The 26,042-nt window shown below is 41.0% G+C and overlaps 2 protein-coding genes across 10 annotated transcripts; one reads left to right on the top strand and one right to left on the bottom strand.

The window, feature by feature from the left end:
- The first annotated feature begins 818 nt into the window (after positions 1-818).
- On the top strand, positions 819-6,483 carry asah1b (N-acylsphingosine amidohydrolase (acid ceramidase) 1b). Its single transcript, XM_073469469.1, has 14 exons — positions 819-964; positions 1,072-1,118; positions 2,103-2,193; positions 2,382-2,468; positions 2,556-2,634; positions 2,719-2,793; positions 2,878-2,923; positions 3,014-3,158; positions 3,302-3,356; positions 3,439-3,520; positions 4,656-4,787; positions 5,070-5,193; positions 5,378-5,434; positions 5,766-6,483. Exons 1-14 carry the CDS (start codon positions 896-898, stop codon positions 5,853-5,855), a joined length of 1,179 nt encoding a protein of 392 aa, XP_073325570.1. The 5' UTR covers positions 819-895; the 3' UTR covers positions 5,856-6,483.
- Positions 6,484-6,845: 362 nt separating this feature from the next.
- On the bottom strand, positions 6,846-26,029 carry pcm1 (pericentriolar material 1). 9 transcript variants are annotated; one of them, XM_073464616.1, is made up of 40 exons: positions 25,921-26,029; positions 24,496-24,610; positions 24,075-24,320; positions 23,554-23,880; positions 22,294-22,464; positions 21,710-21,829; positions 21,226-21,412; positions 20,817-20,926; positions 20,228-20,501; positions 19,981-20,131; positions 19,404-19,622; positions 18,658-18,824; positions 18,154-18,383; positions 17,603-17,745; positions 17,354-17,483; positions 16,841-17,005; positions 16,536-16,717; positions 16,091-16,291; positions 15,712-16,003; positions 15,337-15,482; positions 15,035-15,246; positions 14,390-14,564; positions 13,982-14,292; positions 13,713-13,874; positions 13,435-13,491; positions 13,090-13,262; positions 12,076-12,207; positions 11,259-11,397; positions 10,615-10,776; positions 10,383-10,489; positions 9,994-10,128; positions 9,697-9,900; positions 9,468-9,527; positions 9,227-9,377; positions 8,725-8,873; positions 8,565-8,628; positions 8,206-8,414; positions 7,968-8,060; positions 7,753-7,876; positions 6,846-7,559 (listed from the first exon to the last, which is right to left on the bottom strand). In XM_073464616.1, exons 2-40 carry the CDS (start codon positions 24,589-24,591, stop codon positions 7,534-7,536), a joined length of 6,402 nt encoding a protein of 2,133 aa, XP_073320717.1. In that variant the 5' UTR covers positions 24,592-24,610; positions 25,921-26,029; the 3' UTR covers positions 6,846-7,533. The 9 variants fall into 9 exon arrangements, with proteins under 9 accessions (XP_073320717.1, XP_073320744.1, XP_073320752.1 ...); XM_073464643.1 differs by having other exon boundaries at positions 8,206-8,411; XM_073464651.1 differs by having other exon boundaries at positions 16,536-16,714.
- Between the last annotated feature and the right edge of the window lie 13 nt (positions 26,030-26,042).

The raw sequence follows: 26,042 nt of genomic DNA, 5'->3' as shown, positions 1-26,042 counted from the left end.
TTAAGTAGATAGTACTGGAGAATGATAGTGGATTATTGGGTCTCATTCCCAAGTCGTCAAATACGGATGCTTTCGGTAGGTAGTCAAAAAGCCACCTGGACGGTCGCCATCAGTATTTGATGACCTGGGAATGAGCCTCAACAATCAATCTATCTTTCTCCAGAATTGTCTACTTCAGCTTTAAGCAGAGCCCTGAATGTGCTTTCCATCACTGTTTTTTTAAAGGTTACTTACGTCAGTATACAGTATATCTGGATGACCACATATTGAATGTATCTCTAAGGTTTTCTGTTTAGTCTGCTGCCATTTTCACATACTATTCCTTTAACTTTAAAGTTTTTTTTATTCTTCTTTGCCACCAGCTTTAATCACTTGGTGCATATGATGTGTATTGTTTGTTATCGAACTGATTATATAACCAAATGTAAATGTAAAATGTAAAACTAACTTGTCCTCAGTGTGAAACTGGTATATTAAGCCACTTTTTATTATAGATGTGCAGGTGTCACAGGAGGAAATAAATGCAGCCAACCATGTGAGTGGTCGGAGTGGTCATGTTATTTAGCTTCACTTCCGTGTGGAAGAAACCACTAGCATAGCTGTTTAGAGGGGTGTCCAGATCAAGTCTTTACTCATTTTGTCCAAGAATCTCGCTTTTATGGCGAACAACAGAAAATACTTTAATTATTTTTTAGTATTCACCGAAATGTCATATGAATTATTTGTTTTTTATTTGTATAAAATTAGATTTATGTCTCGTTTAGAGCTTCCGGTTTCCCCTCTCGTGTATAAAATAGGGTCACTGTCACGGGATAAACAGTCGCAGGAACTTCCGCATGAAACTTCTGTAGGAGCCGACACAGGACGAGCAACACTTTGAGTGAAATCCTCCAAAATGGGTCACTGTGCATTGCTTATTTTAGCGGCTTTATTCACCGTCGCATCGACACAGTTTATACCACCGGTAAGCGACTTTCCCGCCTTATCACCGTGACGCTTAACACAGTGTTGTGTCATTGCCTGGGTGTGTTGTCTAGCTACATTAAACTGTATTTGTGCTTTAATTTACAGTATACTGAAGACTGTCGAGCAGAAATGTATCCACCAAATGGTCCTACGTAAGTATCATAAGTCTGCAATCGTCAAAGAAAGAGCGGAAAGTAACTGCGTAGTTTGTTAGCCATGTGAATCACTAATATATGTTTTGTAACAACTGCTACTTAGCTAGGTTGCCTTCACTTGTTCCTCGAAAACCTGAACATCCAAATTCACAAGTGTTTGTTTTTATGGCTGCTGTTTGTTTGAGAAACCTAATATCATAAAGCCTTTGCTGGAAGAGAAGAAAATTTGCATTTAGGCGTCATTCCAACACTGATCAACAACTTATCAGTCAATCCACCAACTGTACACATTAATATCAGTTGACACAGCACAATAAGTGCTGCCCAGCTTATGAGAACAGTATATAAAGTCTTTTGTGACTCTTTAGGAGTTTAATCCATTAATCTGTTAGCTCTGCCGGGATTAAAGATGACAGATCTGTAACTAAAAGCCTGAATTTCAACTGGGGGCATGGAAAGGTGTGGATGTTTATAAAGAAGTAGGAATTTAACAAAAATACACTTTTGAATTATGAGGACAGCACTTGAACGCAGCATACTTTTGTAATGATGCCAGTCATTTTAAGGAAATCAGACTAGGGCTGCAGCATTTACTTTAATTATTAATCAACCTACTGATGATTTGTGATTTATCTAATAGTTGTTTGATATATAGACGATCGATAAAGAGTGTAAAATGTATAAAGGTAACACCTGCTAATTGCTTGTTTTGTTTGAAGCTGAAGCCAGAAACCTTTGGGGGATTTTTGCCTGATGAATGCCTAAAATTACCTAAATTGTTGCAAATTAATTAAACTAACAACTTTATCCTATACTCTATTTGTTTCCACATTAGATTAAACTAGGATTCACTGGTTATATAGAATAATGCATGCATTTTAACAGAGGCCAGTCTAATCTAATCAGTGATTTTTGCGAGTAGGTTATCATTAGTTGCATTGTCATGCTTCAGTAGTTTTACAGCTATTCCTTTCTAATCAGGTTCAAGGGAGCGGTCAGTTGGTACACAGTGGACCTCGACTTGCCGCCCATCAAGAGATGGACAGCTCTGATTACTGACAAGAAAACAGAAGTAAGAAAGTTGTTTTTTTTAATGGCTAACCCATTCTCAAAGAAATGAAAAATGATTCATAGTTTGGTCCACATGGACTGCGTGAAGAGTTTTATCAATGTGATGGTAATTAGCAATCATAGGAAAAAATAGTCTTATAAAAATCTCAACTTTTTAAAAATGTTTCCTCGTGATCTCTTTCTCTGAAGCTGGTCAGCATGATTCAGGCCATCAGAGACTTGGCCAACGCTTTTGTGCCCAGTGGGAAGCTGATCGAGCTGGTCGACATCACGCTGGTGAGTCTCATTTTGTCTCTCTGTTTCTGTCTCTCTTTTTATTGCCTCAAAAAGTTTTATGACACTGTGTTTTATTATGTTTTGCAGCCTCTGATGGTGGACACTCTCCCAAACCCTTTTGGTGAGGAAATCAAAGGAATTGCAGCTGCTTCAGGAGTTCCTCTCGGTAAGAAAACACAAATGTTTTCAACTTTAAATTTAGTAACATTAAAACAAAAAATACCCCACTGACGTCCATTTTCTAATTTAGGTGAAGTCGTCTTGTTCAACATCTTCTATGAGGTGTTCACTGTGTGCACATCAGTTGTTGCAGAAGACGATAAGGGTGGGTCATTGTCCACGATCAGATTGCTTAACCTTCTTAAAATAATGCTTAATGAGTATTAAAATGCTTTCGGCCTTTGTACAGGTAACCTTATTCATGGTAGAAATCTGGATTTTGGATTATTTATGGGGTAAGAATCACGCCCAGAATCACAGTTTATAAGCTGGACTCTGATCTTGTAAAGTAACCACTCATGAGACGGACTTGTGCCTCTTCACAGCTGGGATGCGAAAAACAAGTCGTGGATCATCAGTGAGAAGCTGAAGCCTCTGGTGGTCAACCTCGACTTCAAGAAAAATAACCAGACCGTCTTCAAGTCTACAAACTTTGCTGGATATGTTGGCATGCTGACTGGCATCAAGCCTGTAAGTCATTTAGAATCACAGCTGAAGGTTCAATCAGCATTAAATATTATTTCACGTCAATGGCGGCTGTTAAGTCGTTTTGTACTTCCTGCAATGTTCTGGTTGAAAGAAAATATTAAAAAGATTCTTCTTTCTCCCCCCAGCACGTATTCACTCTGACAATGAACGAACGCTTCAGCCTGGATGGAGGATACATCGGTGAGTATTTCCACACATATTAACAGAGATGTTCTCCATTTTGTGTTCTAAGTCATCATCATCTAAATCTGTTCACATGCAGGAATCCTGGAGTGGATCTTGGGAAAGAGAGATGGGATGTGGATGAGCTTTCTCACCCGCTCTGTCCTAGAAAATGCAAATAGGTACAGTTTTCCTCTTTGATATTTAAAGGGACATTGTGGAGTTTTTAGCCACTTGTGTAGCAGGTCCCTGTATTATTAGTATGTCATGTTCTAGCAGCATGTACATGAGGACACACTAGCGGAAGAAGTATTTTGGTCATTTGCTTAAAGGATAAGTTAAGGATAACCTCACCCATGCCAATAGAACGTTTTGATGAGGGTGTAAATAATGAGCTGTATGGAGCAATTTTATGTTGTTTTTCTTGGCCCAATCTACTTCAGTTGTTTAGAAAATGCTACGTCACTGTTTTGCTGTAAAGCTCCAGAAATGTTTCGTGGACTACAAAACTTGACTAGATTTTTTTGGCGGCGTTGGGGTGAGCAGCTAATGACTGAATTGAAATTTTTGGGTGAATTATCCTATAACTAAAAATACTAATACTACATTGTAAAAGTACTCTGCTGCAAGAAAAAGTATGATCAGGATAATGTACTTTTAATTATTAATGAATTATAAAAAGTAACGTAGTCAATGTAGAAACATGGCCTTGTGACTGATATTATATCATTAGTAGTTTATTGATGAAAGACTGCAACGTTCATAAATCTGCTGTTTCAAATGTTTCAAGAAATGTTTGGGCATGAAAAATGATCATCAAAATGGATACTGATGTACAGGATGAAGGTTTCAAAAGACTAAGAAAAGGTTTTGCAAATGTTTTTATTGGGCAGAAACATTTGTTTATTAGGTCTGAAGGATTTAGACGATGCGATATGCTTTCAAAAAACAAAACATTTATATTACAACAAAAGCTCCACAGGGTACCTAAATAAAAGGCTGTAATTAATTCAGAGGCAAGTTAATCTGTATTGTACAGTCCAGCGACAAGGCTATTCAAATGCTTAACATAAAACAGCAGAGACAAGATATTAAAAAAAAAAAACTCAAAGCAATATAAAAAGAACCATAAACAGGATTTAAAGGTAAAATACTGAAAGATAAAAGTTTAATTTAATGAAAGGAAGTGGCACACAGAAAAAGTTTTAAGCTTTTGTAAAACAGTTGGAGCGTTTTGTTCCAGAACACAGCCTCTCTGTGTGAGGCGACAGTGTCCGGTCTGTGTCCAAACAATGAGTCTTGACCCGTTCTCACCAGCTACGAGGAAGCCAAAACTAGCCTGGCTCAGACCAAGCTGCTGGCTCCGGCCTACTTCATCCTTGGAGGAAACCAGACGGGCCAAGGCTGCATCATCACCAGGTCCAGACTGCTCAGTCTTGATATCTTGGAGTAAGTACTGGAGCTCACTCTGTACAATGTAGAGCATTTAAAGCCTATAACCTACACAAGGAATGACTGATTATAACCTTTTCCGTGTCTAGTCTTTTGCGTGTGGCTCAAAAGTCACAATGACGCAGCTTTTCTTGTGAAACTTGCTCAACTAGGAAGTGATGACAGCTGATGGTTTCAGATCACCTGACTTAACTCAATTTCACAAATCAGTTGCTTAGTTTAGCTGCTTGTCACATGTTGAGTTTTTTTTATTTTTTTTATTGAATTATTGTATTTCAGGATTGACCTGAAGCAAGACCGCTGGTTCGTCCTGGAGACAAACTACGATCACTGGAAGGAGCCTTTGTTCCTGGACGATCGCAGAACTCCTGCCATGAAGTGTATGAACCAGACTTCACAGAAAGTGAGTGCTGATGTAACCAACTTCTTGTGACAGAACTGAACAAATTCTGTGTCTGAATGTCTTCAGATGACGTTGAAGCTCAGTCAAGTGATTTGTAGATCTTCAGTACAAGTCTGATACGTTACTTTCCTGTTTAATCTGAGCGTTAAGACACCTTTGATCTGTTCCTTTTTTTTTTTTTTAGAACATCTCACTGAAGACCCTGTACGACGTGCTCTCAACCAAACCGGTTCTCAACAAGGTGAGTCACAGATCTACTTTTTTCACTTCTCATCTGAATCGGACACCTGCATCTGAGTTCCTCAGGAATGACTTCTAAAGCCTGGAAATAAGTTAGCATTTTGTACATCCAGTTCCCTCATCTTAAGGTCAGTGGTCTGTGGTCTGAGAGTTCAAAAGGCTAAAACTCATAGAAAAGGCTATGTTTTAAGAAATGCCCTTGTACATGTGGACGGGTTCTGCGAGTGTAATGGTAAATTGACAGTCAGACTATGAAATCTGTCTGGGTTCATGGCTCGGTGACATCAGGCTGCAGTTCAGTGCAAATAAATTTCTCTTTGTGTTTTCCACAGTTGACGACATACACAACACTGATGCAAGTGTCTGAGGGCATCCTGGAGTCGTACATCCGCGACTGCCCGAACCCCTGCATGCCCTGGTAACGGTCCGACCTGCTGAACCCTGATCAGTTTGTGGATGCGTATCTGCGTTGAGAAGCTGCGATGGAGACAAGCTCAGCTGATTTTGGAACAAAACATGTTCCTTTAAATGTTTGCACAAGTGATTAATCACATAAACCAAAGTTTGTTTCAACAGTGACGTTATTTTGACATTTTGTTAATTTTTCAGGAATACTTTGATGAAAATACTAAATCCTACTTTTTTCTGTTGTGAGGGAAATCAGTACAAAAGTGGATAAAAACTGTAAATGTTTCCTTCTTTGTTTGACTAATTATTACGTGTATAATTGCATGATGAGTCTATCAGTGGAGCTTAGCCCAGGCATAGGGACCCCTGAGATGAATGCACTTGTAAATTATTTTTCCATTTTATGTTAAAATCTCAAATCCAGCCCACACGCACCATTTTGTGCCTCCACACTGTGGCCCTGCTGTAGGTTTTTTTTTTTTTTTTAGCACTAACTTTTGTAGTCCTGTGTTAACAGCTAAGTTGTCTGTCTCACCTCATTGACTGACCACTTTGTGCAGTGAAACTGTTAGATGTACCTCATCGCTGGGCACTCCCTTATTAATTTTTAAAGATGGTTAATTAAACTATTGTCAACTTTAAGGTTCTGTCTCTGTCATTTTTACCATGTGAGCGGTTTGTATGTTGAATTAAGTTCTTCGATGTCTGCACCTAACGATTATTTTCATCAGCAATTAAAATTTTAATTATTATATAATGATATAAAACTATTTACATCATTTGGTCTATAAAATGGTGGGAAATGCTCAAGGTGCTGTTTGCAAATGTCTTGTTTTGACCCACAAACAGCCAAAAAAAACCCAAAGGTTTCAGTTTATTATCACACAGGACAAAGAAGAAGCAAATCCTTGCATTTTAGATGGTAGAGGCAAAGAATATTTGGCTTTTTTGCTTGAAAAATTAATCATAATCTACATGATGTACAAAGTTTGTCAACACAAACATTTTTGAAACTTCCAGCATTTTATTATTTAAAACTTATTACTGTAGTCAACATTTTAATTACATGAAAAATCAATGGAGATTAACGACTGACAGAACAAAACAGTATAAAGATGTGTCTGAAGGGATAAAAGTTAAGTCGGAGCTTTGAGCTCTCATAAAGAAAGAAAGTGTTCAAGCTGGAGAAACAAATAGCTGAAGTCAGCCCGGCTACAGCTGAACTTCCATCCTACTGTAATCTCTTTATAATTAGGACTCAAGTGCAGATAAGATGAGCTGAACAGCAATAAGGCCAGGCCGAGACAAATAAAACATTTAAAAAATCACAACTTATGTCAAACTGATCCCAGAACCAAGAAAGAAACTAAGGCGGATCTGAAGAGGAGTTTCAGTAATATAAAGATTCAAACAGAGGCTTAACTGTCAGTAATCAGCAGCTTAGAGACGACCCCTCCCCAGATTATCCATAAATCACATTAAACATTCAGGAATAAAAGGAACTATGTGTTGATTATGTGCAGATGTTTAGTTTTATCTGTTGCGTGTCACAGCTAACTTGTGACCAATATCATGAGCCTTTGCTCCTTTAAAACTAGCAGATAAAGAATCAACAATCATACAATCAATACAGATTGAGGGTTTAAGCATAGTGTTGCTAAAAACAGTAGATTTTGAGACCGGTATAAATCTTTACACATTCTGGGCACCAACAATGTCTGAAAAAGACAAGAAAAACACATAATTTACTTTTAGGGTTGGACTTTCAGCTCATGTACAGACAAAAATAGCAGCTCATTCCTGTGTGGAAGTAAACATGGTAACCAGAGGCTTCTGTATGTAGGGTAGGCCTATTTGGCAACTACACAAACAGAACCGTATCACTATCTGCCAAGGATTGTAAATCCATACCTGGTTCCTTTAGTGCGTGTGCATTTCCCACCAGCCCAGTCAGCGATTCAGTGTTCCCATTGAGGATCTCGACAGACAGGTTGTTATTCTGCTGCTCCTCCACTATTCTCTTCTGTAGTTCCTCCTACAGAACACAGTTAATCGTTAGGTGTTTTCACACCTCGACTCTCCTTTTAATATATAAACATCTGATGAGTGTTATAGCTGTTACACACCTCACACATGACTGTAAGCTGTAATGGCAAGTCATCCACCTTCACAAAGTCTTCCTCGTCAGATTTCTGACTGGTGTTACCCGAGCCCATCTCCTGCATCAACAACACGAATAAAATCAGTACACAACAAAGTACTCTGTGTTTTACTGGCAAGTAGTTGTGCCTCTTCTACTTTGATAAACAAAAATATCCCAAGCATATTTTCAATAAAACTAAGCATCTTCAGGCTTGGACTTACATCTACATTGATCATGACGGGTGAGTCCGTGTCAGGGCTGCTTGTGGTGTTTGACTCCTTGGGGACCTCCTGACCATGAGAGACGGCAGAGCTTTCTTCTAAGGCAGCAGCTGCCCCATCTTTACTTTCTTCCTGAGGACTCTGGCACTTGTCCATTTCACGCTCCTCTTCTGCGGAATCCAGAGCCCTGACAGAGTTGTTGATTTCTGCTAAACCAAAAAGAAATTAGCCTCTGTGATAAAAAGATGATGGACCGACAAAGGGTCTAAAAATACAAGATTTCTATCAGACTAAAAAGCCAATCTGACATTTTCAAGCTTGAAAGGAATTTTCCACTGAAAATGTCAAGAGGGCCTCACCATCTTCATCATCTGAATTCTTCTGTTCAGTTTTGGTCTCCTGGGTGTCACTACATGTTGTCCCCTGAAGCACAGCACAGTCACACAGGTCAGACAAAGAAAAATGTGTTGAATAATCGAAGCCAAGGTTGTTGGTGAAAAATATCTCTGCGACACTAACCTCCTGCTCCACCTGTCCGTCGGCAGAAGCTTGCAGGGATGTTTGAACATCAACAGGTCCGGCTTCGAACTCCTCCATCTCCTCCTCCTCATTCTCATCCTCTCCACTGCCGTAGTTTGTCAAGGCCTGAGTCTCTGCTTTGGACAGACCTGAAAGAAAGACCACACAGAAAAATGAGTGTGTTTATTAATACATTCTTGTGTTTATAGTGCTGTGCCAGAAACTACTACTCTGCTTCTACAGTGTTTGGTACGGACCCCAACAAATGTCACAACATCATGATTTTAATATTTTAAGTGAAAGTGACAAAAATGCTTTTAGCATGACTGGAATTTGTATTTTCTTTCCAACTGTCACTGACATTATCCTGATTTAACTTTGAAGATCCATTACAGGCATCTTCTCACTGACATTGATGGATCACAACATGGCCACAGTCTGACTAAAATGATTTAACAATATGTTCTCCTAGGGGCCCTTTGTACAAAATATTTTCATTTACTGATTGACAGAGGTATTCCTTGTCCATCCCCTTCATCCTCATCTTCCTCTTCAACCTCTGAGGCTTCACCGCTCCTGCTGTTCTTCCTCTCTGTCTGCAGGTAAAGCTCCTGCAGAGTAGAATCCCCTTCCTGCTCAGCCTCATCTTGGTCCTGGCAGACAAAAAGAGAACATTTTCATAACACATAACTATTGTACTAAGTGGTGTTTACAATTTCATTGTCAGTATTAAAATGACTGACCTTGTCTTCATCTGTGTAGGCGGGAGAAACAGATTTATCACCACCAGCTGTTGTATTTTCCTAAATTGAGGAATAAATTAACACAAATATTCACATTAGTCTCATTCAAACACATTTCTCTACGTCAGTGTTAATTATTTCCTAACCTAATAGACATATTTATTTCATAAATACATCTATTATATTTGTTTACCAAAAACACAAAGAGGGAATAGAACAGACAACTAACCTTGAGACTGCACTTTGCTTTACTGGGTTGCTCAGGCCTCTTCTTATTTTTGTGTTTGGCTGCCAGGGCAATGCTGCTGCTATTATCTAAATCCTGCATGAGCCTGAAGAAGGCGAGTTCATTGAAGAGGATCTCTGAGATCTCCACTAGGAGGTCCTCACCACAGTCCTTCAGAGTACGGCCCACAAATTTACTTAGAGAGTCCTGGAGCAGGAGAAGAGAGGTGAAATGTCAGAAAAGATGTTTTTCTTTTGATCTGCTTAAACTTGTGTCGCCTGGTATTGGTACTGGTCATACCTGCAGTATTCCTCCCAGTTGTCTGTGGAAAAAGCGAACAAACTCTTTGCTTTCATCATTCTGTTGGGTGAGAGTCAGAACCATGCGCCGCACAGATGTCAACAGCTGGAGGGAACACACCTCATCCATGTTCTCCTAATCAAAGAAAAGAGGAACATTACAGAGTGAGTTAACTCTTTTATAGCGGTTTTCTTTCATAATAGTGCACTTAGTACTGACATTCAATTTGTGCCTTAAAACTTTTAGCAATTAATTACTAACGAGCACACCTTTAATTTAATGGCTTAATTCAAGTGTAGGTAAAGCACAATTTTTCAATATCAGCACATTTTCTGCTGGCACAAAGCTAACAACATCCACTCTGCAGCTCCTTGTGTTGGTTATCTTACCTTAAGGAATGGGATGACTTCTGTCATGATGGCTTTGATCTGACGATCCAGCTGCTGTGTGTCAATCTGAGGGCAGCGCACATCACCTGCTGGAGCAGCTGCACCTCCTGCTCACAGACAAAAACATTCATTTACAATTTCTGCTAACTCAAACAGCAAACTGAATGTGATGATTCTGTTGCTACAGGTCTTTGCACATGGTTAACTCGGGCAGCCTTGTATGATTCAGTACCTTCCACTTGGTCAGCGGGGTTAGCAGAGGGATGTTCAGCGTTTGAGACGTCAGAGTCACCTGCACTGCTGGCGTTGTAGGGGTTAAACTCAGCTTTAAGCTTCATGCGTTCATACTCCCTAATCCTGGCCAGAGCTTTGTCTAAATGAATCACCGTGTTGCCTATCAGAGCAGCAAAGAAAGGAGAGCGGGGAAGTGAAAAAAAGAGACAGAAATGGGACCCAAAAAGTTTAAAATCGATGAAGCAAGAGAGAGACAACTGTAATGGATATTAATGCAGTCAGTCAGTAACCAGGGTTACACTACAGGATCAAACAAAGTAGGCCAGCCATACTCCTAATCTGTCACTGAAGCTCCCAAAATATGAGTCTGCTCTTTCATTGCAAAACTTTTTTTGCAATTAATTTTCTTTTTCTGGATATTCTTTTCGTTTGGCCATGTATTACTGATCCTGAGGTGTGACCTGGTTGCCTTACAAAGACAGGCCTTGAGTTGACCTATTGAGAAAAATAGAAGGGGCCCGTAGTTAAAGGCAACAAGCAAAGCATTTAAGATATGCAAAGGGTTATAAATAGGTGTACAGTTTTACAAGCTTGAGCCCCTCGTTTTCCAAAATCAAACACATACTACATGCGTAACCATACCCAGATCATCGTTAGCAAATGGTTCCAGGTTGGAGGAGGTTGACAAGGTGCTTTCATTGTCCACAGATTCTGCGTCATCCCTCTTCTTCACTGCGTCCTGGGTGAGCCTCAGGTTTTTCTCCACCACCTCCACCACCTCCTGAAAAAAGTAAAGATTCTGATATGAGGCACCGACAGAATACATCTGACATTTCTGAAACCAAAAAGGTTATAACCCCAACAGTTTGGATTACAGGAGAATGGATGATTCATCACAGATCCACCGCCCAACATCTCCCTAAAGAATTTACAGCGGCGTATTCTATAAACAACTGCAGTGGTGGCTTGTCCCAACTTGGAAAATTAGACATTTCATCCATCATTCTTGAACAAAGGCATTATTTGGGCAGACAAAAGGCCTAGCTTTCAATTAGCATAACTCTGGGGACCTTGGCCCAGAACAAAGAACACATGTCTGATCTGGCAAAAGAGTCGTGGTGAGATGAGGGTCATTTTTTACAGACAGGCTTCTGAAGTCTTGCTGTCAAGTTAAATTCAAAGACAATGGAGATAGGAGGAAGGAAAATTAAAATGGGAGAATAAAGAGAGACATGGACGGATTAAAAGAGACAAGGCAGGGAAGGATGAAAGGAGACAAGAGAGGGAGAAACTAATGAAAGATGTATTGAAATGTAGAAGAGGAAGCAAGTCAAAGTGATAAAAAAGTGTGGGCTGGATGACAGGATAAAAAAAGGATGGAGAGAAAGACTTCAGGGCAGGTAGAAAGATTGGAAATGTGTGAGAGTGCCATGCTGAGAAGCAATAATGTGTTTCTTACTGCATCACTGGTAGTCAGACTCTCACTGGGTGTGAGTTCAGACTGAGAGCCTGCAGCCCACACCACAGGACCGAGAGGGGGCAACTGGTCCTCAGCCGCACTCTTCTCTGCTAGGTGACTGGTCACAATGTCCTAGTAGAGACACAGGGAGAAGCTAATGGACTCATGCAAAGTTTTAAATGGGATCCTCTATCTACATCTGCGGTCAGGCTCAGATCTGAGGAGTTTTAAAATTTGGACATGACAATAAAAATGGATTGGGAAATCAACCGATCCTGGATTTTTGGGGCTGAAATTTTTTGCACTTGTGATGAACACAGGATATTTTGCAGTTTAAGAAATTTGAGCAGTTTTGGGCTCAAATCAAGCAATTATTACATTACAATGATATAACAGAAAAGATAATCACAAGATAAATACTTCAAACAGTACAATTCATTAAAACAAATACGTACTAAAACAGAATAATTGACCGAAGTAGAATTGAGGAGACTCGTGTTTTTTTCTCACTCTCGTCCTCATGATTTGCCCAACTACTCTTATCTCTTCTTTATCTGCAGTTCAAGACCACATCTCCACCAGCCATCTACAGTCTTCTTAAAATCCAGTCTCAGCCTCCTGACCGCCATTTCAAAAGTCCCCTTTTTCTTCCTCCTAATTGTATCTGCTGCAGGTCTTGTCTGCCAAGAAAGCAGAGACATTTGGTCCAGAGCCTCTCAAAAAAGTAGGGTTTTGAAACGATCAAAACAGCCCTAAATTATTTCTGGATAAAGTCTGAGGCATCAAATCTTATCTGTAACCAGTCACATGACCAGATATTCTGTGCCAAACAACTCTGACCTAGATTCTGGACATGAACATACCCCATGTTCTCTTTAGGGGCAAATCAAGGTGTAACTTAGCCTGAAAACTTATAATCTGAGCCCAGCATAAATGATATATCCATACTAGTTGGAAACTGCAGTTGAATATTTAACTGCAGTTTATAAGTAGTAACGTGTCTGTACTTCTTACCTGTAGGGAATACAGCGCCCTCTGCCGCAAGTAGTCTGTGTTGAGCAGCTGCAGCTCATGGAAGAGCTCGATGAGAAAGTGGGGACGGGACTCATTCTGGGATATCAAAGTAGCCACCTCAGAGTAGATGGTCTCCCTCAGAGCCTCGAACAGTGAGAAGTCGCTGCTTGCATCTGAGATTCGATGGATATGAGCATAATCTCATTCACAAGTTCAAAAAACAAAAAACACAATAGTAGTAGTAATAGTCTGCCTTCCAATTTAGAGGCTTTCTAGGTTAGGCCATAAATAGAACATGCATGAGATGTTGAGGTGACATGAAGACCAAATGATTTGTGAGTTTACCTGGTGCTTCTGTGCATGCAATTCTGTTAGAAAGGAAGGGTGTTCTCCAAGCATAGGCTGTGAGTAAGATAAATTAAAGTGACAACAACGTAAATTAACCAAAGATTAAAATGAAACAGGTTTTCATGACAAATGTGCAAAGAAACATGAATTTAAATTACATCAAAAAGGAAGAGATGTTAAAAATATAGGAAAAGTATAAAAATAAAAACAAAGAACACAGACACAAGAGGGATGAGGTGGGTGCATTACTTTCACTATAATTAGTCTGACCCTACCAGAAGAGAGATCGTTTCGTTTGTTCCCGAGCTTAGTTTTGCTGTCTAGTTTCTCTTGGGTCAGCTTGTCCAACAGACTCTTATTCTGATCCTTCTGACGAGACAAGGGCGCCCTCTCTTGGGCAAAGTCAGCAGTACTGCTTGCACTGTCACTCTCATGGCCTGAAAAAAAAAAAAAAAGACACACAAAAGGTAAGGAAACCATTTGTGACATTTGCTAATTTGGTTAAATCAAACAATACAGCAGAGATTCAACTCAATCTAAATACCTTCACTGTTCTTGTTGTGCCCTTTGTTCCTCCTGCGACGACTCTTAGTATTGGGTGTCTTGCTTCGGGAGGCTAGATTGGCTTGTGCACAGGCCTTGCGCCCGGCTTTGAAAGTCTTTGTGATGGTGGTGGGATCAACAGGATCAGGCATGCTGCTGAAGCTTTCCTGTGACGCCCTGTCAAATTCTTGAGGTCGTGAGTGGCGGTTGGCAAAAGTGGGAGAGGAGGAGGGAGACTCGTGGGGCCCCGTATTAGATCGGTGATGCTGGACGGTGTTGTTTGCGTAGGAAGTTTTCAACCAGCCAGTTGCTCTAAAGAAGTCACATGAAAATTAATTAATGAATTAATATGAACAAAAATGTTTACAAGAACAAATATAAATGTCTTTTCAGGCAAAAATGGACATACCCTCTCTCTGTGTTAAGAGGAGAACGCTGCAGCGGAGGAGGGAAACTCATGTACTCTGTTTTAATTGAAGTGTTGGGGTCTAACTGCTGCTTCTGGTGGTCAGGGGTTGCCTGACTTGCTGCACCCTGAGGGAACTCACCCATGGGACCAGGGAAGAGTGGATATAAGTGAAAGCCTGCAGAGTTAAAGAAATAAAAAGAACTTCATTAAATTCAAAGCTTAAGTGTTAATGGTCCAAAAAATATATTAAATCATGGCAATAGGACTTTTGGCCTTTCATTTATGCATGACTGAGTCACTTTAAAATACATCACTTACTTCAGTTCAAAAGAACTAATTGAAAAAGAGTACTCATACCTACATATAGCACCAATATTGGTTGGCCACTGTACTGGAACTACATGAAGAAAAAAAACTTTTTTCCAAACATTTTAGGGCATTTCTTTCTGTATTGCAAAGAGGCATTGCCAAGATTTATTGATCTAGAATAGCTGAGAGAGAGTTTTTGGCACTCTACATCATATCTAAAAAAAAAAACTGTCTTTTAAGCCTCATTCAGATCTTTAAGCTTTCTGTTGCCTCTACTGCACACCATTCTAGACAGGTTTTGTGAGAGAATTAGGCTCATAAATATGTATGTCATACTGGGAGGGAATGGAGATATGGCAGCAGTTGACATGTTGTTGGCTGAAGGATGCAGGGTAGAGGAGAAGGGGAGGAAGACACCAGGAGAGACTGAGGGACCGGAGCTGGATTCTTGGGATGAGCCCTGCTTCTGTGTCTGCCAACCTGGTGCTGAGGACGACGTCTGCTGTTGCTGCTGCTGGCGAAGGAGGTCATTCAGGACGTGCTTTAGTCTGGAGAAAAGCCGTGACAGATTATAGACAATTTAAAAAAGATTAACTACTTGATAGGGATGAAGTAGAGTACAATACTAGTGTTTTCACCTGTGTACATTGTTTTGCTGCCAAGTCAGCTGGGTGTAACACTGGTTGAGCTGGTGCATGACCAGGTGGACCTGTGGTGATGACAAGTTGTTGGGTAACACGCTGTACTGACCCGTCAGCAGGGTTTGTAACATATAAGAGAGTGTCTGTGGAAGAAGAAGAGGAGAGAAGAGGAAAATTATTTTTTGTTGATAATCGTTTCATGATGTTTCGAAAGACAAACTAGAAAGGCACCGAAACAAAGACTGAACAGTAAGCTATGAGTGACTGCATTGACAATTCCACTATGACTTCAAATTAAGCCTACAGATGCGGTGCAAGCTTGTGTAAATTATCAAGGTGTCTGTGTGTGCATCATTTGTTCAGTGTACCAACCTGCTGGTCCTGCAGGAGTGTCTGACACATGCTGGTGCTGAAGTCCAGCTGTCTCTGCAGCTGGCTGACCTGTTCCTGCCAGTGGCATGAGCCCTCGGTGAAGGACAGTTCAGAGGCCCATCGCAGGTTCTCTTGTCGCCGTGTGCCTCCATGCTGGCTCGCAGACTGGTTCAAACTTCTGGACTGCTGCTGCTGCTGCTGCTGCTGTTGCTGCTGCTTGGCCTTAGTCTTGTTATGAAGACATGGATTCCCACTACCTTCACCTGAGAAGGCTGGTGGAGGCTTCAGGTTGCTATAGAGTGAATACATTATTTTTAAAGACAGATTATAATGTAGATATAGGCACAATCTGATTTCTTCTGCCTCCACTCCGTCTCACCTTCCTTGGTTCTTCCTATTACTGTAGGAGCACTGGTTCCTGCTGGATGAGTAGATGTGGATGTCATCATCCGAGCTGCTCTCTGCACATTCTTCCTGCTCCTCTTCCTCTTCTACACCCATCTCTGAGCGATAATCGTCCTCATCGTCATCGTCATCATCATCAAGGTGGCAGGGAGTGGAACCCCATGTGGCCATTGTCCTAATAATCACAGCAGAAAAATTTTATGGAATAGTCATTTGTTTAAATCTCTTCATTTGTCAAAGAAAGAATAAATAACTGCCTTTACTTTACTTCCAATTACAACAGCTACCACAATATGCATGTATGCATGTTATAAGATGTGGCTGCTGCGTTGGTTCTTATAAAATATGTAAACTGACTAATATTTGACTTCTCTCTCGGACCTTGGAGAGACAGGCCCCTAGAGCAGTCTGTCTCCTACCTTTCATCCCTACTGACAGGCTGTGAGGGTGTAGCAAGGCCTTCTTGATCATCAATCCTCCGAGGAGAGTCACTGAGACCGCTACGCCTCTGGTGTTCAGCCATCAAGGACTCGAGGTGCTTTCTGCGTTGCCGCAGTTCTTCACGCAAAATCTGGTGCCGACGCATCTCCGACCAAAGCTGCTGACAACACAGGGAACACAACTAGAATCTGTATTGTTCTGTTCTGAAAGTACAGATTTCATTTTGATATTTGATTGGTGATGAGACCAAGGGTCTTTGTGTGTGAAAGGTGGAGTCTGTTACCTCATGGTCAGTGACTGAAGACGTAGCTGCTTCTGGAGCAGTGGGTTTGAGCACAGCTGAGTTGGTTTTGGGTCCAGAGGAGGAGGGGGCCTGGCCAATGATTGGAGTGGAAGCTGGAGCCTTCCTCAGCAAGCCCTGCTGACTCACTGTGCTGGACACAGATGACTAGAAAGGAGACGACAAAGTGAAAGGTTAATAGGGTGTACAGTGTAATGCAGTCGTCTAATAAATCCTACCTTCGTGAAGTTTAGAATGTCCTGTTTTTGTTCAATCTGTTTCTGTGGAAACTTTACCTTTTTTGTAGATTATAGTTTATGCCGTTTTTTACTGAAAGGTGTTCCTATTATTTAGTCCCCCTGTTAAGATATTTTTAACACCTGTACGTACATTTTTGTTACCCATTGGAGACCTTTTCTGGTATAAAATGGACCTTGTTGGGAATAGCAGGCCTTATTGGGACCAAAGCCCGGTCCTAATACGGCAAACCTTGTGTGTGTGTAGTGAGTGTAATACCTGGAGGTCAGGGCAGGCCCACTGCAGGTCTTGGATCTTCCCTTGGATCTCAATGAGCCTCTGACGCTCTTCATGGAGCTGCTTCAGCTCCTGCTTCTGCTGACGCAGCTTCTCCTCATACAGCTTCTCCCTTTGTCCAAAATAGATTTGATGCAATGTGAATTATTCCAGGTGAACACAGGCAAAAAGTAAACATTCAGAATACAGTAAAAGTAATGATTCATTTTTCAGACATTTACTATATTATACCTGGCCTTGCTGGAGAGACTGAGTTCTCTGGGGTTCTGTTTGGATCCAGTCCCCACCGACACAGCCACTGCAGCTCTGGTATTATTTGGTTGTTGGTGTAAAACTTCATCCTCATTAGCTGTTGTGCCATCAGTGTCATCACTCTAGATTCAGACAGAATCACACAATTTATAGTTTTCAGCTTTAGATTGGATCAGTGTCTCTGTTCTAGAAAATGTATAATTTTTGATGCCAAGAGACATAAACCACCTCAGCTGATAAAAAAAATGAAAAAAAATACTACTACTACTACTACTACTGTTGAGGAATCGCATTTCCATATTTTATTTGCAATCAAAGGTTCATTATTTGTTTTAAGGTGCTTTTTTCATATTCCTATAAAAAAAAGCAACATGTCAGATTAAATGACAAAAAACATTTAACCTAGTGTGTGTTTCAGGAAAGTCAGAAATTTTAGACCTCAGGGCATTAACAACTCTTCCTTTCATTCTGAAAGTAACAACTTCATCCCTACTACAGAATCTTTCATATTATTCTGTCATCTTCCTCACCTGAACCATGGCCACCAGCTCCTGAAGCTGCCGAAGTTTCTGCTTCGCTGTCTGCCGATGAACCTTCTGGACAAAACCTTCATTGTTCCCCAGACTGCTTCTTCGACTAGACCCCGATGCCTCACTGTCTGGAGCCATAGCCTGTGCCCCTTCATCATTACCGAGACCGTCTTCATCCTCATCATCATCCTTCACCTGATTATAGGGGGTGTCCCTATTGTACTGGCACTCTAAATGAGAGAAGGTTGTAGATATATAATTTAGATTACTTTACAGAGTTAGTCTGTTAAATGATGTCTCTTGCCCGTTTAAATTAACACAGAAAACAGAGCTTCAATAAGAAACTCCTACAACCATAGCACTCTTTCATAAAAGTCTTACCAAACTAATGTATGTGATTTTATCTCAAATGTTAAAATGCATGGAGTTGCTACTTGATTCAGATGAGGTTTCAAATAAGAGAGATTTAATGTTGCAAATATCTGTATGTGTGTGTGAGTGTACCTATGGCTGACGGGATGTTGAGGCTGCGAAGGTTGGCTGCTGACCGGTTGTTGATCTCGCACTCAGTGTTGAGTCTGCCATCACGGTTGTTTGTGGCACCACTCCTGACGCTGCGCCCGTTGGTCAGGCTATTCAAGTCTGTCCAGTTCCCGCTGCGCTGTGGGTTTCTAAACAGATAGAGTGCAGTGACTGTTATGGATACATCTCAATACCAGTAGTAGAATGAAACACACCGTGACCTTTTGCTAAACTCTACCATACTATAATTTGATCTTAAGCTCAATCTGTGTATAATGTAGAGTTGCAACTAACAATCATTTTCATTATTAATTAATCTGATTATTTTCATGCTTAACTGAATGATCATTTATAAAAACAGCAGAATAATGTAAAAAAAAAAATGCAAATCACAATTTCCAGGTGATGATATCACATATCAATAATATAGTCTACAGCCCCAAAGTAATCAATCTATTACAATATAAGATGAGGAAGAGCAGCATATTCTCACATTTGATAGGCTAAAAGATCATTTTTGCCTAAAAATTGGCATAAACGAATATATAACCGATTACCAAAATAGTTAGCAATTCATTTGCCTTCAATCATCTCATTGATTAGTTGACCAAATCTTTGCAGCTCTAGTATAATGACTAATCTCTTAATTGATCTCCAATCAGACAATTTCTTGTTAAAAGATTATTCCATTTATAAAACTATAAATGTATTTATTTAGACAAACACACCTGATGTTAGTTACAGGATGGCGGTTCTCCTGTTCAGAATCAAACATGGCCTCAAACATAGAACCATCTTCCGTCTCGTCTTCCTCCTCCTCTTCATCATCATCATCATCCTCTTTCACATTTTCATTGACCGCATCCACCATCATATCAGAAGTCTGCTCGTAGTACTGAACCAATTCCCGAAGCTCATTCAGACGCTTGTGGACCTCTTTTAGCTTCCTGTTGGGAGAAGACAAAGAACAACAATTGTGTGACTGAAATGCAAATTACTATTTTTGTTAATAATTAAAAAGGTTATGTGACACGCCAGGACAGTGTCTTCACAATTCCACCTTCTACTGTAGTACAAAGTACAGTCACCTTCAGCCTTATACATTGTGGAGGCTGAACGTCTTGTTTAAGAACACTTTAGCAAAGGCTGAAACTTACAACAAGTGGACTTGTGGGAGGTTTTGGGAGGTGCAAGGTTTCTCTACACCAACATATATTACACCACCCCCACACTATACAACAGCCTGCTGCTGACATCTGATCTGTCTATTCAGCTGCTTGAAGCTGTGTGTGTTTTTGTGTGTACCTCAGCTTGTCTGTGGAATTGGAGCTGTCCTGGTGTTGCGTGAGTGACGGATGAAAGGAGGTGGAAGCTGAAGCCCCATTAGTGCAGAGAGCAGATTGACAATCTGTAGATCCTCCCATGCTCAGACTGCACTGTGTTGACAATCCGCGGCCTGAAGGGAACCACATGACGTTCAATTACATTTTTTTTTTTAAAACAAAGAAAGACTGCAAAAAAAGAAAAGAAAAGGCTCCAGAAATGCTCTTACATGAGTTATTATTGAGCGTCTGGTCTCTGAGTGAATGCAGCTCCTGTAGGATCTTGTCCATGGTTTGTTTTTTGTCTTGGAGTTCTTGGAGCTTAGTGAGTTTAGCACTGGCAGCTGTTGCCCCCGTGTCTAGGCCAGTGTGGGGACCAGAGGCAGAGTGGAGGAGAGGCCTGTGCTGAGGTGGACCAACAGCCTGGGGGGACCTTGACCAGCACACCTCTCTAGAGAGGGAAAGGCTCTCTGCCTGACGACGGTTGTCTGGCACTGCTTTGGTCTGTAAGGTATAAATAATGGAAAACTTGAATCACAAATTTGTTATTAAAACAGTTAAGACACATTTCTTGATAAAATAAGGATTTAAATGAAGTTAACATAGCTTGTCAAATGAAAGGCAGATCACAGGTGGACGTGCCACAATTACAGATTATAGTCTCTTCATCAAATTGTATAAAAAAAATTTTTTTGATACACTGACACTGACATAACACAGTAATACAACTGTTGTATGTAAGATAGAATACAGTTCAATGTAGGAAATGTTAATAGATGGCATAATTCTATATCAAAGACATTGCAGAGTGTACTGTACCCGAGAGTCATGTAGCTGGTTGTGGAACCGCTGGATCAAATCATTTAACTCGTCATTCAGTTCAGATGTGATGCTCAGGCCTGAGACACTGCCTGTGGTTTCTGTGACAACTAATGACAACAACAAATGTCAGAGGAATTAAACAGAGGTTTAACTGTTAATGTTAATCATTTTATATGACTTAAAGAGCTAGAAACATAATTATCAGAAAATATTGCTGCATGAATATAACTTTGATAATACTATTAGTTCTTTCAATTATATTTTCAATAAAAAAGATCACAACTGAGTTTTTATTGTTGCAAAAGTAATGTATACTACTTTTTCTTTTGGAAAAAGACAATAACGACAAACAACTACTGGTCTGCACTTGATAGTTATTTGGCTTCTTTGTTGCTGTGCATCTCACCAGTGTCTTCAATTACAGCAAGTGCCTGTTCTGCACTGTCCTGCATGGCCATTAGTGCTTCCTGTCGGCCCTGCAGGGCCCTGAGCTGCTCCTGCTGCTCCAGCATCTTCTTCAGCAGCTCGTGCTGCTTACGCAGATTCTCCAACTCTTCCTTCTGGTCAGCTCGCACAGTTTCTGGCCTACCGCCCTAAGAAATTCACACCCACATAGCATTAGAAACACTGAATCTACCACAACAGCAACAGTACTGTGGTGCTACTCAGCAGAAAAAGGTAACAGAAGCTTGTCGGGTACTGACACAGCAAATGAGACTAGCCTACAATTATAAAAAGCAAAGGAGGGACAAATCGTTGAGTTTATATTTCCTCTTGTCTTGAAAACAAATTACAATCACTTTACACTAATAATAACAGCTATGTGCAATTCAACAGAGACCATTAACAAGAGCAGAAAGTGGCAGATTCTTTGGAAACAGTCCACAAACCGTTGCATTTGAGGCATCTGAAGAGCGGACCTCAATGTTAAGAGAAGTGCTCTCTGCCAGTGAACCTGAGCCCACTGCAGAGTCCAGGGTCCCCACATCATCCTCCTCATGCTCTCGTGTCTATAAAGATAGTGGAAAGAACAGCCAGTGACTCAAAGAGAGCTGAATAGGAAAGTATGCAGTACACTATTTTTTATCCAATGCAATATGCTCCCCCAAATGCCCCATATATGGGTGAGCCTGCATACAGGAGAAGTGGAAATATGTGGAAATTAATGTTTCTTGCAAATACTACTATAAACTTCACAAATTCCCCAGTCAAGGCAAAATGATACCACATACAAAACTATGTCATACCAGAGCAATGCAAGGTAGCATGAAACATGACTTGACTAGAAGTTATTGAGGCCACAGACACAGACAACCATTAAACATGTATGTGTATGGCTAGCTGCCAAGAGAAAAACACAAACAGGCTCCATTTCAACCATTAATTAGCTAAACAAGCTTTACAAATGAAAGACCACATTTTTACTGAAACATTATCTACTTTTGTCTGAGCAGGAGAAAAGCAAAGAACTAACCAGCATTTTCTGCAGGAACCGTAAATAGGACTTCTCTTGCTCCTTGAGGTGGTCGATGAGATGGGAGAGACGCTCCACGTTGGCCGGCACATCATTCTTCTCCACCAGGTCATCCCGCATGGAGCTGGCCTTACTGATGTACTCCCGAATCTGTACCAGTTTGCTCACCACCTGAGATGGTACACAGAGAGGAGGGTGGTGTGATGGGTGTGGGTTTCGGAAGAGTAAATGAAAAGAAGACAGAGAAAGACGTGAGGAAAGGTTAGTGAGCATCTGTAGCGACTGCTCAGACTGGGCGAAATAAGGGCAGAAAGGGGGTTGGGCAGAATACTCATTGGGCACCAGGGGTGGCATATTTATAAATTGCCCTAAATACAGCCTAGTTTCAGCCGCACAAGCACTCCCTCACTTTCAACCTAGTTCTGGTTTCACAGAGCAGTCTGGAGTGCAATGATATGTAGACAATGCCATGTGTGGATATAAAAAGGGATAACTTAAATTAAAACCTCTTTTTTGTTGTGGTGGAGATGTTACTTAGAGATAAACTTGACTGACTGCACCTTATACGAGAAACAAATAACTTTTCTCATAACAACATCATTAAATCAAAATGGCAAAATTTTCAGTGTGTATCGTCTATGTAATTTGGTTGTTACACAGGAGATCTGTTCTATATCAAAACATGTTCCAGTTCTGTGCCTTTTTGTCATAGACCTAATTCCTTAAAAGTTAATGAAGTTTTTTTTTTTTTTAACATCTTTTCAATCATGCTAATGACATGAGTTTGGGGCTGGCAATGCTGTCTGTCTGTCTGTCTGTCAGCCACTTAATCACATCGGTCCACATTGAAACAACGATGAAAATAGGATGGATTGGCATGACATTTTATCAAAAGATTCATGGTAACCACAGGCTGAATCCTCCTAACTGTGATGACCCCATTTGTACTCCAGTGCCACCATGAGGTTGACATATGTGGCTCAGAGTGAAGTATCTTGACAATTATTAAATTAATTGCTATGACATTTGATATTAAAGATAATTTGAACTTTTCCTCTTGCTTCACCAGCAAGTCAGTGCTTTTACTTTTTCAGTAAAACATCTCAGCATCTACTTGATGGACATATTTGTTTGTATTTGAGATCAGCACCTCATTGTTCCACTCATCCATTCTCATCCTCAGACTACAAGACATCAAGTGGAAGTTAAACAAGAGTAAGAGTGGACTAGACCCTTAAAAACAACAAAACAAAATGTTACCTGGCTGCTGTCTATTCTTGGCTGTCCTCTCCCATATTCTCTGTGCGCCACAGGCCCTCTCTCGCTGGCACCACGGCTCAACCTTGGAGTATCCTTGGTGGGAACCAAAGGGGTTAACGTGTCCCTGAGTCCTGGGCTCTGTTTCTTAGTTTCCTTGGTGATAGCTGGTGTGGCTGGGGCAGAGGACGAAGGAGGGAGCAGCTCTTTGCTTTTGTTAGTGTTTACATGCAGAGGTAGGAAGTTGTAGGGCTTTTTGTTTTCTCCAGCTAACTGGCGCTGGTTGTTGGCAGCTGTGACACGTCCCTGGGAGTCACTGCCAATGCTCCTCTGGGTAATAAAAGAAGATACAAGTCAGATAAATCCATATAAATGAACAGTTATTACATATTTTTAATGTCCACAACACACTAGATACAACCAAAATATGCTGCTATGGGTAACATGCATGAACATGGTTTGTTAGCCCAGTAAAAACAACGCCCATTTGTTTTTATACGTGCTCTGCCATTCTGCCATTTTACCTCATCCAAGTCTGTGAAATTGATTCTCTGACGCAGCTTGTCCAGCTCAGCCTGATCTGGGACAGACATCTGGGTGGTGTATTTGATGTGGGAAAACGAATGAGGAGTGCGCGCTCTCCTGCGGCCGGCCCCAGGGGTGGATTCGGGCGAAATATCATTGGTCAGGCGGCTCTCCACCACTGCGGCTGAAAGCTTCTTCTTGTTCTTCTCTGAGGACCGGTTGCCTTTCTTCTGTACACCCCAGTCCTGATGAACAGCACACATATCACAGCGTCAATAAGCCACGAGAGTGACAACGCAGTAGGATACATTTACAGACCAGCAAGCACTTTACAGATTGAATGAGACATGTAAGGTGAAAAATGGCTGTGGAAATGAAACAAAGAGTCTTTTGTTTCTGTAAGTTCGGACCATTCCTTACCATGTTGTTGAGTCTATCTACCAGACTACCATTGGTCACACTCCAGTTGTGCAGCTCTTCTGCACTGTCATCAAAAGGAGTGCCTCCAGTTGCCATGTCATCCACTTAAGGCTTGCTGGAATTCACAACAAAAGGGCATACTGATCATCATCACACACACATAACACTGCACTACAACGAAGTTACACAACTCTATATTAAAAAAAAACATTACGGTAAAAGGACATTTCACAGTGGACTACTGATTGCTTAGCTTACTGTAGTTCACAACGAAGAGGTGACGTGAGGTTAACTAGCTCACGTTAGCTGAATGTTAGCACCTGTCACTAAGTTGAACCTTTAACCTTGCGTTAGTGCCCCAAAACGACATCAAATCTGACTGTAATTAATCTTAGGACAACAACAATGAGCAATTAATATCGACGCATTGCCTGCGATGTGTTAAACATCGATATGACCGATGTTAATAACGCGTAAAAAACATTTATGGAGCCGACTGTTTTGGCTAACCGTTACATCCAAGCATCAAGTGCGTCATTTCTTACCAGCCGTCAACTTTAGCTAACGTTAACTCTCCGATCACGACCAGATTAAGAAACATCAGCAGGTTGACCGAGTGGCTAACTTACTGGACATTCACGGTGTCACCTGTCTGTGAACACTAGCCAAGCTGCCTTTGGGTTTTTGTGTGTGTTTGTGTGGCCCGCTCGGATTCCCGGGGAAAAAACAATGAGGCATTCCCTCCACCACGCAGCGAGTTAGCGCGAGCTTTCTGTCACTGCTCCCCGCCGGGGCCACTCGTTAATGTTAGCTTTTTTTTTTAGGAAGGACGAGCACAAAAACACGCAGTTAGCTTCAACAAACGTGACACATGTGAGCGCACGGAGCTCGTTTCTCGCTGAACTTAACTGACAGTTAGCTAGCTTAACATTTGTGACCTAGTTCCGCTCCGCAATCGCCATGGCAACACGTCATAACCCAGATCCGCACCAGCTAACCCACTGACTTAACACGACTCCGACCCTCTATCGAGTCAACACCACAACATCATCCAGCGCTATTTGCCTGTAAATAACTCATAAAACCTTACGCGAACTATCGTTGTCGTGCTTGTTGAGACAGCTCGCTAATGCTACCTAGCTTGCTAACAGCCGCTCAGCCCGGAGCTAACTTTAAATGTCCCGATAAAAGTTGAAGCAAACAAGCATCTCAGCTAACGCTAAGCGTCGAGCAGTGAGTGTGGTTATTTATCGCACACTCGGCGTGGTTTTTACAAACTCTCACGACTAAAACCCAAAATCAGCATTCGCTAACGACAAACGCAGCAGTTTAAAAACAACGTTAGTGGCTTTTAGTCATGATATTTTAAAGCGGCTATTGCTAAGTTAGCTTACAATTTAAGACACGGGACGTCGTGGATATTACCGTTCTGAGTGAAAGTGGCGAAGCTGTCGTTGTCTAGCCCTTCATATATTGCAGAGGAGGTTTTACAAAGCCCGTCGGGGTCTAGTAAAAAGCCATTTGATAAATAATAACGTCGTTTCTGT

This window comes from Pagrus major, chromosome 1 (genome assembly GCF_040436345.1).
Source record: "Pagrus major chromosome 1, Pma_NU_1.0".
Classification (NCBI taxonomy): Eukaryota; Metazoa; Chordata; class Actinopteri; order Spariformes; family Sparidae; genus Pagrus; species Pagrus major.
This window is presented reverse-complemented; position numbering and strand designations above follow the sequence as displayed.

Coding starts and splice junctions, on each gene's coding strand:
- asah1b (XM_073469469.1), top strand. CDS start 896: ATGGGTCACTGTGCATTGCTTATTTTAGCGGCTTTATTCACCGTCGCA. Junction 2,924..3,013: donor GATTTTGGATTATTTATGGG/GTAAGAATCACG, acceptor GCCTCTTCACAG/CTGGGATGCGAAAAACAAGT. Junction 3,521..4,655: donor GTCCTAGAAAATGCAAATAG/GTACAGTTTTCC, acceptor CGTTCTCACCAG/CTACGAGGAAGCCAAAACTA.
- pcm1 (XM_073464616.1), bottom strand. CDS start 24,591: ATGGCAACTGGAGGCACTCCTTTTGATGACAGTGCAGAAGAGCTGCAC. Junction 20,502..20,816: donor ACCAGCTACATGACTCTCGG/GTACAGTACACT, acceptor TATACCTTACAG/ACCAAAGCAGTGCCAGACAA. Junction 16,718..16,840: donor CTTCAGTCACTGACCATGAG/GTAACAGACTCC, acceptor CTGTGTTGTCAG/CAGCTTTGGTCGGAGATGCG.